Here is a 15,378-nt window from a genome sequence, read left to right on the forward strand (position 1 = left end):
TGTCTTCACCTCCCCAGTGTTACAAGAGCATGCTACTATGCCTGGCTTTTTAAAGCGGGTCCTAGGGATCGTGTCTTCCTATTGGAAAGCCAAGCACTTTACCAGCTGAGCTCTCTCCCCCATGTCACAGTCCTGATGTCCGCACCGCTACCCCACTCTTTGAGTGGTTCTTTCAGCAAATAGCGGCCGAGAGCCTCCATGAGTACAGTCTGAGTTAAAGCAAGAAGGAAAAGAGGAAGGCTCACGTCCAGCAGAGAACACAGAATGCAGTGATCCGTGAAATGGTCAGTGAGTTGCTGTTGTGATGAGTGTCAGTCAGAGAAGCTGTGATGGACATAGAGGACGAGGAGGACGAGGAGTCCGAGGAAAGTGGTGGTCAAGACGTGAAGGGCGGGCATGTGAATGAGTTTGTCAAGATGGATAAAAGAGAATCCGGGGGAGGAAGGAGAGCCTGTGAGAAGAGCCAGGCTGGAGGGAGTATGGCTTATTTAAGAAACTCAGAAAAGCTCACTCAATGGGCAAAGTCTGGGAGCAGAGGGAATTGTCTCCTGTTGATTGACACCACCCACTGTTGGTGGTGGTGATGACCTCACTCATTCAGCAAACACCTGCTGGGTCCAAGGATGTGCCAGGCACTATCCTAGGTCCTGATGAACACAAAAGCAAACAGATAGAAGTCTCAGGTTGCATGGAACTTCCATTCTAGTAAATAGGAAGATAGTCGATAAAGATGCTAAGGAAAAAGTCTTTATCATAGGAAGCAATGAGAGAAAAAAGGCAAAGCAAGGAATGGGAATAAGGAGATGGAATGGAGCTTTACTTTTATATGCTATTGTTTTAGTTAGTGTAGAAAATAATGGGTTCATTGTAACATCTTCATTTTTATACATAAATGTGTGTGTCATTGTACCTTGTGTATCTATCCCCTACTACCCTCTACAGTGTCCCCCAATAATTCCCTTCCTCCCCTCTTCAGTCTTTCTCTCACATATACACATATAGGTACGTGTATATTCAAATATATTCTGTATATTCAGCAAATAGCGGCCGAGAGCCTCCATGAGTACAGTCTGAGTTAAGGCAAGAAGGAAAAGAGGAAGGCTTACGTCCAGCAGAGAAAACAGAATGTGAAATGGTCAGTGAGTTACTGTTGTGATGAGTGTCACTTGGAGAAGCTGTGACACTCACTATGTAGATCAAGCTGGCCTCGAACTCACAGAGATCCTCCCGCCTCTGCCTCCCGAGTGCCTCGCCAATATATTTGACAAGTAATAAGGCCTGAGATAGCCAAGGATTACTCTGAGGCTTCTGACCTGGGCAACGAGAATGAAGTCGCCATTTGGTCTGCAGGGGGGCAGGCGTGGGAAAAGTAGAACTCAGAAATCTTGACGAATTGACTCATTTTCTGTCCCCCCTCCCACTAACTGAGAAGCGGCAGGATGTCTGTTCATTGTCTGATGCCTCCACAGGACCTAAAGCAGAGTTATCTGAGGCCAATAACTGTATTGAACAGATGAATCTTTGCTTGAGAACTAAGACGTAAAATAAACAAGTTCTGTGTGAGTGTAAGTAGGCAGGACTCTGTCCCACGCCAGCGTGTGCAGGGACAGCCTTGCCCAGGAAGGGATTCAGTTCGCAGACGCAATCATCAGCTGACAGAGAGCCACCACTAGCAGCCTTCCCTCTGAGGAGAAACCACGGGGTCCTAGAGATGCCTTTACCAGGCATCTCTGCCTGGGGACTACTCCAGCTCTCGCCATCAGAACGGAAGGTGTCTCTGCTTCTTCCAGGGACGGATTCTGGTAAATGATGTGGCAGTGGAAGAAACCGAGGTCGCTGCCAAAAACGGCCGAATTTACACACTGACCGGCGTCCTCGTTCCTCCCTCCATCGTCCCGATCCTTCCCCACCGATGTGACGAAACAAAGAGAGAAATGAGATTGGTAAGGGAACTCGGGAAATTTGGGAAGTTGGTGCTCGCACAGCCACTGAGAGCAGGCAAGCATTCGGTGCTCTCCATTCTGAGCCGGCTAAAACCACCCCCTAAAGATGGATCTCTATGAGGTCCTATGTGATTTCCACCGGAGATAGCCTGAAGTTGTGCAAGGTCCTTTATGTGGCCATAACAAATTACCATAGTTGTCGGTCATTTATTCTATCACATTTACGGGTGCTAGAAATCTGAAATCAAGTTATCTGCCAGGCCGTCCTGTCCTTGGAGGCTCTGAAATCCCAGGACTCTTTGATTCTTTGAAGAGTGGCTTCACATTTGTGTACTCTGAAGATCCCCCTGCCTCTGCCTCCTGTGTAGCTTGGAACATAAACGCACGCTGCTTCACTAAATCTCGAGCTCCTGACAGTTCCCAGAAGCCCCAGGCACTCTTCATCGCGTAGCTACACACGCCCATCCATCTCTGCCCTCACTTCTGGTAGCTTTGCTCCCCATGTGTCTTCTCCTGGGTTTGTAAGAACAACAGTCACCGAATTTAGGGACTCCCCGGCCTGAATACATCTGTAGGCTCTATTTCCAGACAAAGTCTCATTCTGAGGTTTGGGGAGACACGCACTGGAGGAGTGTTGCTATTCTGCCTATTCAGTCATAGGGGTGAAATCTGGGCAGGGTTTCCCCCCTGGGTGCAGGATTGGTCTCCTTCGTTTTACTTCCATTGCCCCTCTCATTTGGGACACCTGCTCAAGGCCACCACTTTACTCTCTCCACGGAAAAAGACAACAGAACCTTTGCAGATGGATGCTCTAGCCGAGGGACTCGCTTGTCTTTCTGTAATTTTTTCTCCTGATACCCGACTTTCTGTTTCTTCGTGAGCTTCTCGCCCTCTAATAACCTTTTCTAACTCAGTATCAGCTGTTGTGGCTCAGCAAGTTCTAATTAAAGCACCCTTATCACCAAGATCGCTCCATGGGCAATCTCTAATTTAACTCTGGGACTACAATGCCCAAATTACAAAGAATCTTTCTTTGTAAGATATTTCAGTCGTGATAATTGATCTCATAGTATCTTCGGAACATGGACACTGAACAAGGGAACAAGAGAAAAACACCTAAGCTTACTTTTTAATCTTTCTCCACCTCATCCTTTCCTCTTTGAAACAGGGTCTCAATATGTATCCCAGTCTGACCTCGAACTCACAGCTTTCATGGATCAGCTGCCAACTGCTGGGATTCCAGGCAGGTGCCAGCAAGCCACCTTCCTGTCCTCTCTTGCAGGCTGGATGGTGACTGGCTTTCTGGTCCCAGGGATCTTGATTGATCCAATGACTGGTTGGTTTCTGCTGTATAAAGCCTAACCTCTGAAAGTCAGATGCCATCTGGGGACGGCTATGGCACTCTGACCAGCCCTTCTTAAGGAAGGTTGAAACATTTACTCTCCTGGCAAGCCCCTGGCAGCAACCTGTTTGGTTCCTTCTTTGGAAATAATCACCACGGGCACATTGCCTGGCTTAAGCCAGAGAGAGTGGCCTCCCTCCTAACCCAGATGTGAACCTATTAGAAAAACAGGGACCTGCAAAAATGAGAAAGAGAATGGGATTTAGTCATTTAATGTGCTCGTCAGAGTCTTCTGCCACAGGCATCTCTGTTTGTCCAGAGAAAGAAGTTTGCAGGACAAGGGCAGCCACAGTGCTGGCCGTGTTCCGCTTCTGGGTGCTCAAAAGCTTCTTCGTCGCTCTCAGGGACAAACTCAAGATGTGGGCTTGAATCACAACCCAAAGAATTGTGGTTTGATAGGGAAAAGAACTCTCTCTCCAGGAGCTGCCTAAGAATGAACCCTTCCTCCACTACTTAGCCTTCACCATTTTCTCTAGGTTTAAAGCCAGCCCTGCCTGCTGTGCTTAGCTCGGAGTGGTTTGGATTGGAAAGCTGTCTTAAAAGCCCAAGTGATTCCTCTGCAAAATATGTCTTTAGATCTATAAAGAGTAGAAATAGTTGAAGCTTCCTAAAATTTACTTTTTAACATACTGGGAGCATGGTGGCCTTCGGACATTTCATGATTGGACTTTAGAAATTTAATAAATAGCACTTTTTAAGTCAAGTCCCTACAGGAAGCAGAATTTATCACTAATGGTTTAAAGGAACACAAACAGGTGGATGCAAGCGTAATCAGGGATAAACAACCACAGCAACCATCCCACCCATGGCCAAAGAGTTAGGAGTGAGGTACGGGGATACCCGTGAGAGTAGGAAAAGCAAAAGAGAATACAGAGGGTTGTAGGGACCGTGTGCCAACCAATGCAGACTGCAAGGACAATACGCCAACCAGTGCAGAGCTTAGGGACAGTGTGCTGACCAGTGTGGAGGCAAGGAGCAAATCCTTGATTTGCTCTCTTCCTGCAAGAAGCACCTGCTAGTGTCTCCAGTTGATCACAACCAGCCCCAAATTGGTCATAGAGCCTTACAGAGAATGGACAGATCTGCGGACTTACATCTTGTCTCTTCCTTCCCAAATTAAGAACCAGAGGAGGCAAAGGCAAGAATGGGAAGGCTGAGTTTTATTGTTCAGCTTTATAACTGCTAGGTGCCTGCTCTAAATCCCTGGGGTGGCCGAAGGGTCCCGTCGGGGGCCGGGGCTTCTCCATCAGAGAGATCAGAATGCTACCGCCTGTTGGCAGGCTGTTCTGCCCAGAGAGAGAAGGGAAACATGGGGCATATCCAGATTCCACAACTCTCATCCAGTGTCGGCTTCCCTCCTGAACCCCAGGGAGGACCTGGAGGGACAGTGGGAGAGCCCAAAGGAGGCCCCTTCACAAGGAGGGAAGCTGACACCCCTGAAGGCTGTCTCCCTCTCCCCGAGGCCTCATGAGAACGCCCGTGCTGACCGCTGTCACTCTTTCAGGGCACTTGTGTGAGCTGTTCCCTGATACGTTGGAGCAAATGTCCTGCTGACTCTGAGCCCATGGTGAGTGTGGTCAGACTGTTTCCTGGGCAGCCTGGGCAGGCCCACTCTGTCCTGTCTCATCTTCTCTGCCCGCTTCCTTCTGGCTTTTACCACAGTTGCAGTGGGAGGAAGAGGCCCCACACACCTGTTTGATACCTAGCAGGCTCTGGTTAAACTATCCTAAGTTTCTTTCTCTGTAGATAAAAACAGGGTTAAGTATAAATAAAATTCACAATAGCCAAGTGTAAGCAGTCTCTCTCAGAACTTCCTCTCTACTTCTTTACATGTTTATTGGAGTTTGATCATATCTTAGAAACAGTGCTTGATTATAGGCAAATAGATATTGTATTGGTTTGGGTTTTGCCTGAAGATATATATATATATATATGTATATATATATACATATGTATATATGTATATATATATAATCAATTATACAGCAATCTTTAATTACATACCAAGTACTCTGTTGGAGAAAGCAACGTGGCTGCATGTTCTAACACAAGGATGACAGAAATTTCTGTCCTTTAAGAGAGACTTTCCCAAACAGATCCTTTCAACACAGGACTACATCATTATTGAAAATGACAAGATCTTTAATACACTCCTAGTAGGAAACGCTTAATAAAGGAGAATATTAAACATAAGTAGGTATGGGTGCTCAAGTGTTTGCTGTGCTCAATGAAGCCGTTTCCCACGAGTCCTTCGAGAAACTGTCAGCTAGGAAACAGGAGAAACACGTTGGTACCACAGTGTCAGCTGGATGGCAGACATTGTCGTACCCGCTCTACGCGACAACCCTAGAGGATCCGTTACCTTTACTTCTTCAGTTGCTGGGATAAAGTTCCTGGCAAGTCATTTCGGCTCACATCTCAAGGGGACACAGTTTCCCGTGGAAGGGAGAGCATAGCATGCTAGCTTCCTCCTTGTTGAGAGTCTGGGGCCCTGATGCATGGACCCGTGCTGCCCTACTCAGGATGGATAAACTCAGTTTATCTAGATATTCCCTCCCAGGCACGCCCAGGGTGTGTCTTCTGGGTGATTCTAGATCCTGTGGCTTTAATACCGACCATCAAACTCGGAAGGACACACGTCATCAAGGCGAGGACACAGAGCTGACGGCCTATGGTAGGGTCAGGACTCTGTGCGCCCAACACCATTTAGTTAGCCTCAAACTAAAGAGGTGGGGGAGAGGGGGAGAAAAAGAAATCGGCAAGAACCATAAAATCTCCTGAGATGGCCTTAATCCACCCTGGTTCATTACCTAAAATGCTCCTTCCCTCGTGATCTCAGGATGCATTTATGTAGATAAGATTTTAGGATCTTGTGGCCCTGGCAAGATCCATTCTTCGGCAGAGCCTAAGACTGGGAATAAGCAACACAAAGATGTATCTAAAACAAAATTGGAGCCGAGAGTTAAATTCTTAGGGGGAGATTTGATATCAGCGTCATTGTCCCATGTCAGTTGAAACAGCTGAGACCCACAGAGACCATGTGATACTGAAGATAGAGTCGTGAGACTTAGTCTCTGGACCAAATTATAGCAGGGCTAGCAGGGGAAAGCGGCTTAGTCTGTCCGCTCCTCGATTTCTATATATCTTAAAAAAGAAACATGAGAAACATTCGCATGAATCGGCTAACTGATGAGCCATATGCACCGTGTCTAGCCCATTGTGAGCCCTTAAAAATGGGAGTTAGCACCAAAGATTTACAAATGGAAGGATGGATCAACCCCCAAATCTAAGAGTAAGTCTCAAGCTACTGATATATATTTCAGTTGGTGGATTTTTTTTCCACATAGAAGAGATCAATACTTCCTGGCTCCAGAATGCCCACGTGATCTTGCGGTTGGCTGTAGAGCAGAGGAAGAAGCCAGACTGCATGCAGGATAAATCAGAATGTTCAGTGTTTGATTAGAGATGCCTGCCGTAACATGAGAGGAGGGGAAAAGATCCCCTCATGAACATGGCGGTCTGATTTGGACTTGGTGTGCTGGTGTGGCCTTGCTCTGGTACCAATGCCACAACAGAGCAGACTGGCTACCACGGGAAGAGGTTGTGTAATGTCCAGGGCACGCCGGGATGCACACGACAGCGTTCTTACCCTCTGACTTCCTTCCAGGTACTCTTCACACGCAACTGTGTCTACAGAAGCAGGACACAGAACCTGAAAAGTGGCTGTGCCCAGTACTGTAATGCCACCATGAAGGTGAGGAGGGGACAGCCAGGGCTCCACCCAGGACACTAGGACTTGGGAAGCTCCAAGCCATGCCACCGTACTCTGGAGTCTGCATGGTCACAAATGACCTGTGGGAATGTAGGATATTTTCCTGAATGGTAATCAGAACGCAGACAGGGTAGTGTGGTGGGGTCGCTACCTCCCTGAATCCTTGAGTCCCCTTGCCTCTTAACATAGACTCCCTGCCCCTGACCCCTATGCGTGCACCACCTTCCACCCAAGTCCCTGACAATGCGTATTTGGCATTTTCTTCGGAATGCCCGTCCAGAAACACAGGGACTGACTCATCTCATGTGAGAGACATTCAACACCCTGGCAGTAAAGCGCTAGCGAGTTCCTAAGAAGCGTGTGGCATTGTATCCCAGTTTCTAAGAAGGGTGTGGCATTGTATCCCAGTTTCTAAGAAGGGTGTGGCATTGTATCCCAGTAGTGGAAATCAAAACACCTCTCTTTTGAGAAATGTGTTCCCTCCTTGGGGTCCCCAAGGGCAGTGTGTGTGTTGTGTGTTCCAGATACCAAAATGCTGTAGCGGCTTCTTTGGGCCTGACTGCAACCCGTGTCCAGGAGGCTTCTTGAATCCATGTTCTGGAAATGGGCAGGTGAGTATAGTCCCTGGTTCACACTGTTTCATGTGTGCTGACTTTTCTGGAGTCACGCAGTAATGATGGAAACCCCTAAGCCAAAAAGTGGCAGCACTAGGCAGCACTCCCAGGAATCAAGAGAACTGGAGCTGTTGCTGCTCCTGGCAGCATAGGAGTCTGGGACAGGAGAGGGAAGGAAGGAGGGAGAATGTTGCTTAATCTCTGCCTCCCTAAAGTTCCCCATGAGAACCTGGACAACTCAAAACTCTCTGAACGTCTCTTTCCAAGCCTGTGGAAGATCCTATGTCAAAGGTTTCCGTGATACTTCAAAATAATAGTAGTGTTGGCCAATGGCCACTTTGTTGTTGTGTTTTAAACCCAAATTTAGAATCTAGTGAAATGTAAAAGCCGACGCTTACCTTGTCTATTTGGAGGTCAAGACCAAAACTGAATGGTAAATTCATGTAGGAAAACTATAGCGCTGGGAATCTCATAGATCCGCATCTACACCGCTGCTCTTGTAAACGGAAAGCCACGTGGGGGCAGGCTGTCTCACACAGAAGGTGGGAAGAGAGCAGCAGTGCTGCCTGGGGCCTGGTGGTTGTGGGAAGGTAGCCCACACCCAACTCTGATGTGCAGTAACCGATATCAACATGGTCTTGCCAGGGCTGGGCAGGTAGGTGTCGTACTTAGGTTTTTATCGCTGTCAACAGACACCATGACCATAGCAACTCTTATATGGAAAAACCTTTCATTGGGGTGGCTCGCTTACAGTTTTGGAGGTTCAGTCCATTATCACCATGGTGGGGAGCATGGCAGCATGCAGGCAGATGTGGTGCTGGAGCTGAGAGTCCCACATCTTGACTCAGAGACAGCAAGAAGTCAATTGACTATCGTACTGAGGGAAGCTAGAGCAAAAGGGACCTCAAAGCCTGCCCCCACAGTGACACACTTCCTCCAACAAGGCCACATGTCCTAATAGTGCCACTTAGGCGAGCAAGTGAGATTTACAATGGAGAAAACACACTGAGCAAGCAAGGATGTACAGAGAACAGAGCCCGACCTCATCTGAAGGCCTCTACCTACTGCCACCCCCTCAGCATTGAGTGAGGGGTCTCACTTCTGTGATATGGCTCATTCTGAGGAGACATAAACAGTTCTATTCACCCCAGAGAGAGTACTGGGGAGAAACAAGTCATCCGGGTCTGTCTTAACGAACTGGCGTGTTCACTGGGCTTATATCCAGAAGCAAGGGTGGCTGAGCAGCCACATCATGGAAAAGGCCCACCCCAGCCCTAGTGGTAACTCAAGAAAGCTGTGTCCACAGTGGACCTGCCTGCCCATCTCTCTGACCCCACTGAAGAGTCTCCGGCCTCAGCCAGTGTTCCCTGCTCACCTAAGCTCCCCAAGGCTCCCTGTGGGTCATAATCGTTTAGGCTTCTTGGTTCTCGTGTCTTGTGAGCTTCCTAAGCCGTGCTGAGCCTCGCTCCTTGCAGAATGTTTCAGTTCAGAGGAAACAGCTATACAGCATACCCTTGCACCTTGTCCCTTAAGGTTCTAAGTCCTAGATCAGGCTCCCCAAGCTGGGTGCTATTTTTACATCCTGCGTGAATAGCAAAATGACTCTGCCTCCTGCGAGGAGTGGAAAGTCACTTCCAGTAGGACCGAGCCTGAGTTCAAGTTCAAGCCATGAAGCAAAAGCATCTGCTTCTCCTTCGCTGCCACATGTGTCCTAATGGCCCACGGGGCTGCCTTTGCTCTCAGTGCATAGATGGCCTCAGCGGAAACGGGACCTGCATCTGTGAGGATGGCTTCCAAGGCTCCAGGTGCCAGTTCTGCTCTGACCCCAACAGATACGGACCTCGGTGTAACAGAAGTAAGTGGGGCTTCTAGAGCTCCTGTCCGTGGATTCGTGCTCATCCCAAGGATGCTGACGATGTGGTCCTGCTGTCTTGTGGATTCCGCTTGTGGTTGCCATCGTCCCAGCGTGGCTTTATTAAGTGATGCTTCCCAAACTATAGCCTGTGCCAGACAGCTGGGCACACGGGGCCGAGTTTCTGATTCTCTCTGGGATGAGTCAGAGAAAATTCACTTTTAACAGCTTTCTGGGGTGGGGAGGGAGCTACCAGCAGTGCTGATCTGGCCCATTGCACTTTAGAAAGCACTTTCTGTGTTCATGAAGCCGTGAATAGAGTCTATTTCGAGAAATAGATCTGCTCCCTCTCAAATGATCCTTACCCACCAGTGCCTCCATTTTAGAATCGTGACTTTGGACGCGCGCACCCTCAAACACCAAATGAAATGAAGGCGGAGGCAATAGTAAGCATTTTATAAATCCATCGCAACTTATATGCGGAAAGCTCTCCCCAGGACACGCCTCGCACATTGTACATACTGAAAACACGCTGGCTACTGTTGTGACCTCTTACTGTTTTGTTTTTGTTTTTTGTTTGCTTGTTTGTTTTGCTGTCATTACAACAGCCGTAACCACACCTCAGGGGCATAGGTATCAAAAAGTCTGTAGAACATATAGAAAGTCCCGCAGTAGGCACATACAAATGTAGCCCTAACACAGAAATGCAGAAAAGGAACCGTTCTTTAAAATGACTTCATATGTATATTTAACTATATACATTTTTATACGCCCGTTTCGAAGCTAAAATCAGAATGTAACAAAGTGAAAGGAATAGGCCAGAGCCTCCCATGAAGTCAGGCCAACCGAAAAGTTAAATGCGCATTTCTAGTTCAGTGGAGAAAGTGTTACAGTGTCTCTGTCCAGATAATGAAGACAAGGTTGCAGAGTTGTCCTCACTGCCGTGGGGATTGGTCCCAACACTCGTCATTACCACTGAACTCCCCAGCTGCTCTAGTCCTCCATATAAAAAGCCCTTGTCTTTGCCTGGACCCTATACACAGCCTCACACATGAATGCCCTCCAGGGGAGTCACCGTACAAATACTATAGAAACCACACACAAATGGGATGTTGCCTGGCTATAATTTTTAGACAATGGTGACAAGAGATATATGTGGATATATTTAGAACAGACATAGGGATTTTTTTAAAAATTTTTTCTTTGCTTGTTTTTTTAAATATGTACTTATTATATATACAATATTCTGTCTGTGTCTATGCCTGCAGGCCAGAAGAGGGCACCAGACCTCATTACAGATGGTTTTGAGCCACCATGTGGTTGCTGGGAATTGAATTCAGGACCTTTGGTAGAGCGGGCAATGCTCTTAACCTCTGAGCCATCTCTCCAGCCCCCAGGGATTTTTTAAAATATTTTTGATCTGTGGGTCACAGATACAAAATCAGGAGCCAGGCAGTAGTGGTGTACGCCTTTAATCCCAGCACTCGGGAGGTAGAGGCAGGAGGATCTCAGTGAGTTCGAAACCAGCCTGGTCTATAAAAACTAGTTTCAGGGCAGGCTCCAAAGCTTCTGAGAAACCGTCTCCAAAAACCAATAAATAAATAAACATACACACACACACACACACACACACACACACACACATATACATACATATATATATATATATATATATATATATATATATATATATATATATGTTCCAAGAATACATCACTGGTTGCTCACAATATCAAGCCAGATCATAACTGGGGGCTTCTAGCGCAGAAATTATATCTACTAAATAATCAATAGACCAAGTCACGTCTATTGCTACCCCCACTAGCTCCACACATTTGGTGTGAACACACACCCTTCCTTTGCATCGTATTTGACTGTCCAATCAGACCAATTGGACAGTTTGCTTCCGCTCTCTGGGCCTCTGCCTATGCATCTAAAATGTAGAACGTACTTATGCTGTGACACAGAGGGCGGCTAGTGAGACCGCGAGAAGCCAGTCAGGACCTCGAATGAAGTCGGGCTCAGATACTGGCCACTAATTATCACTAGGTTTGCTGTGATTCCAAGTGCAGAGTGAACACCTGATCCCATCTGGAGTTCTACAAACAGAAGAAATCTTGCCTAGTTATTCTCCAATGTTTTCAAAAAGTGAGAAACTCCTCAGCTAGCATCTCCAACCACAGAGGAGTTGGAAATTGGGTTCCTTGGCTCTTTTCGCCACAGCACGAACCATCTTCTCCTCCACGCCCACACGCAGACACAGAGGGCACACTGGGACCCAATATAGCCTCCTCCTGGGGGTAGGGGTAAGAGTCAGCTCTCCAAGGCTGCCCCTGGCACTCCGAGAAATGCTAATTTCGACCCAGCTCTGATTCGACAGCACTGCGTGGGGGCGGAGACAGTCCCCACCCTCCACAGTACTGTGTTCCTACGGGAAAGGGTCCTCCAAGCCCTAAACAGCCTGTCCCCTTCTCCTGCAGCCTGCCTGTGTGTCCATGGAGCGTGTGATAACCGCATAGACAGCGACGGAGCCTGCCTCTCGGGAACATGCCGAGAGGGCACTTCCGGGAGGTTCTGCGACAAGAAACCCTCAGCCTGCGGGCCCTATGTACAGCTCTGTCACATCCATGCCACCTGTAAATACAGCAATGGGACAGCCAGGTAGGCGTGGGAAAGAAAGGCCGTCTGCATGCAAGGCCTCCGCCACCTGTGGGTGGAGCCAGCCCGGACCTCGTGCTTGATAAAGTCAGGCACGCTCTGCCCGCCTGACAGTATGGCAGCTCCTGTGGGAGCTTAGACCGAGCAGAATCCAGCTTTTAGTTTTCCCTTGCTGGTACTTAAAATGCACCAGCTGTGTGACCTTCAACAAGTTAGTTTACCTCTCTGAGCTTTACTTGTCGGTAGTGGTGAATCCTGCCTAACAACAGTGGCAGCAGTTAAAAGGATCAAATGTAAAAGCGTGGTGTCCCGGCCTGGATCTGTCCTTATTATGAGCACATTTAAGAAACAATGAAGGTTCCGGGTATGCATATTACAATTTCTGCACTCCAAGGGGATTGCTACACGTGCCAGGCCAACAAGGACTACAGAAAGACCTTGCTTTAAAAATCCGAAAAAGGGGAGTAGAGAGGAGGTTCGGCAGGTAAGAGCGGTCCCTGCTCCTCCCGAGGAGCCGAGTTGTGTTCTGAACACCCATGCCGCAACTACAGCTCCAAGGGATCCACCACCATCTTTTGGCCACTAGGGGTGCATTCATGCACGTTGCATGTGTGTGTGAGAGCATGTTCATGCGCGCACACACAGAGAGACACACATAAGTAAATCATAACTTTAAAAAAACGAAAGGAAAATAAGGAAGAGAGGAAGGAGGAAGCGTTTCTATGTTCGATCAAACTGTCAATCAATGTTAAACCATCACAAAAGGAAGCAATAAATTGTCCATGTTTTGATGACATCTTTACTTCCAAAGGTGTCAAGAACAGCTCCCTTGTGAAGGGCATTCGCTATGAAGTCGAACAGTGGAAGAGACTACCGTTCATTTCCTTAACTGTGTAAGAGCTACAGTAGCTTTAGGGAGTAGCAAATGCCCTCAGAAAGCTTGCTGTCTTCTGGTTCAGAGGCAATAACCACCTCCAATACCCTGGAGGATACAGAGGATGTCCAGAATCCCAGCCCTGTTCTGGCATGGTTCCTTAAGTTGTATTTGAATAGTTACTTTCTTGTTTCGGGGGACTGTCACCCTAAAGAGAGCAGGCTTTGTGTCTTTCCTGTGGTTACGTGATGTGTCTGCCTCAGGAACTGGGAACTATGTCGGTGTGTATGCCTAAAATCGCCTGTGAGTATACCAGCCCACCCGCAGCGATGTCTGCATGTTCTGCATGACCTCGGGCAGCGCAGAGACCTGTGTTGGAACAAATCAAACTCTCTCTGTATGTGAATGCCAGACAGATCACTTCCTCTGGGGAACTTGATCCTGGATAAATAGTCGATAGTTTTTTAAGCACATGTTGCTGAAGTTTCAGGGGGACATGGAGAAGCCACATTTTTTTTTATCCCGGCCTCTATCACAGGGCGTTCAATAGATTTGATCAAACCAATGAATGGATGAGCAAATGACCCACATTAGACATCAAAAATATGGTAGAGTATTTTGGAAGGAATGTCTGAAAGCAGAATAAGACCAGAAATTGTCATATCCCAGGAGGTACACATGAGTGTGTGTCTGTCCGTCTGTCTGTCTGGGGGTGTTATGTGAAGGACCCAGAGAAGGGGAGAGGGGTCTCACCTGTTAACATGTTCAAGTATCTTCAGACCTGTGCCACAGACAGTTTTTGTCTCTGCTGAAGCAGAGGAATAAAACTAGCATGGGACGGGTTATAAACAGTGCAGTTCAGGTCCGGTCAGAGCGGGCCAGGTGCCACCACTGTACCCGATGATGCCAGTGAACTCTTAGGAGCTCCCCGCAGTATCGGTGCCATTTTCCAAATGAGAAGATAGTGTCCCCGTCGTGAAGAGACTCAGGCAGGCCACACAATGGCTAAGGTAGAGTCCTGACTGCAGACCCCCAAATCATCCATCCGTGCTTGCACCCAGGCTCCCTGCACAGAGCAAACCACTATGGTCCCGAGCACATCATCCTCCTCCCTCGCTGGCTACATGCACCTGTGTGGCCAGCGCTGGGTATCCTGGGCTGACTGCACGCCTTCTGTCCTTCACAGCTGTGTCTGCAATGAGGGCTACGAAGGGGACGGAACCCTCTGTTCTAAGAAAGACCCTTGCATGGGATCAACCTCCAGAGGAGGCTGTAGCCCAAACGTGAGTGCCGTTTCTCAGAGCCAAGAGCCCTGGCTTTTGCTTCCTTTCGTGTTGTTTGCTTTTTACAAGTAACACAGCAAGAAACCACTAAATGAAGTCACCCCATGGAGACGAAAGACTTTAAGGGGAAAAAATAACCTGCGTGCTCCCTTAGATCGTGGAAGGCAGAGACAGCTGCCAAAGCCTGTTGGGTTTTATACGGATGTGTGGTTCTAGCCACGATCAGGGTGGGTCTTGTCATCTCAGTTAACCTAATCTAGAAACTCCCTGGCAGACACACCCAGATGATGTCCCCTATGTGAATCTAGACGCTGTCAAGTTGACAATGTTTCCCATCCCAAGCCTGCATCAAGAGTTGTAGTATCGGGGCTGGAGAGATGGCTCAGTGGTTACGAGCATTGCCTGCTCTTCCAAAGGTCCTGAGTTCAATTCCCAGCCACCACATGGTGGCTCACAACCGTCTGTAAAGAGGTCTGGCGCCCTCTTCTGGCCTTCAGGCATACAGACAGAATATTGTATACATACATAATAAATAAATAAATAAAGAGTTGTAGTATCACTCAGAGGATCTTGGACCCTAGTATCATGGAGCCCTAGATTCGTGCTTCTCTCTGTAACTGGGTGACGCTGGTGACCTGTTTCCCCATCTGTAAAATACAGATAATCACAGTGTCATTCTCCAGAGCAACGATTCTCAACCCATGGGGTCAAATGACCCTTTCACAGGGTGACATATCAGATATTTACATTGCAAGTCATAGCGGTGGCAAACTTGCGGTTATGAAGAAGCAAGGAAAACAATCTTATGGTTGGGAGTCACCATGACATGGGGCACTGTTAACGGGTCCCAGCATTAGAAAGGCTGAAAACCGCTGCTCTGGAGTATTCTTTGCTTCTGTAGATCAATAAAAGCCGTCTCTCGCTGAATCAGTAACACAGGGCAGTGAGTGGTTAGCCCTTAGCAGACCAGGGCCAGGCAC

General features: G+C 47.9%; 1 protein-coding gene across 1 annotated transcript in view; it reads left to right on the forward strand.

Annotated features, from left to right (window-relative positions):
- The window catches only part of Stab2 (stabilin 2), a 140,399-nt gene that overhangs the window by 38,830 nt on the left and 86,191 nt on the right, over positions 1–15,378 (forward strand). Inside the window, exons 18-24 of the mRNA XM_075954612.1 lie at positions 1,791–1,943; positions 4,850–4,912; positions 7,013–7,099; positions 7,642–7,728; positions 9,475–9,586; positions 12,064–12,244; positions 14,302–14,398. Coding sequence (XP_075810727.1) covers positions 1,791–1,943; positions 4,850–4,912; positions 7,013–7,099; positions 7,642–7,728; positions 9,475–9,586; positions 12,064–12,244; positions 14,302–14,398 — 780 coding nt within the window. The remainder of the gene's footprint in view (positions 1–1,790; positions 1,944–4,849; positions 4,913–7,012; positions 7,100–7,641; positions 7,729–9,474; positions 9,587–12,063; positions 12,245–14,301; positions 14,399–15,378) is intronic.

This window comes from Microtus pennsylvanicus, chromosome 20 (genome assembly GCF_037038515.1).
Source record: "Microtus pennsylvanicus isolate mMicPen1 chromosome 20, mMicPen1.hap1, whole genome shotgun sequence".
Lineage (NCBI taxonomy): Eukaryota > Metazoa > Chordata > Mammalia > Rodentia > Cricetidae > Microtus > Microtus pennsylvanicus.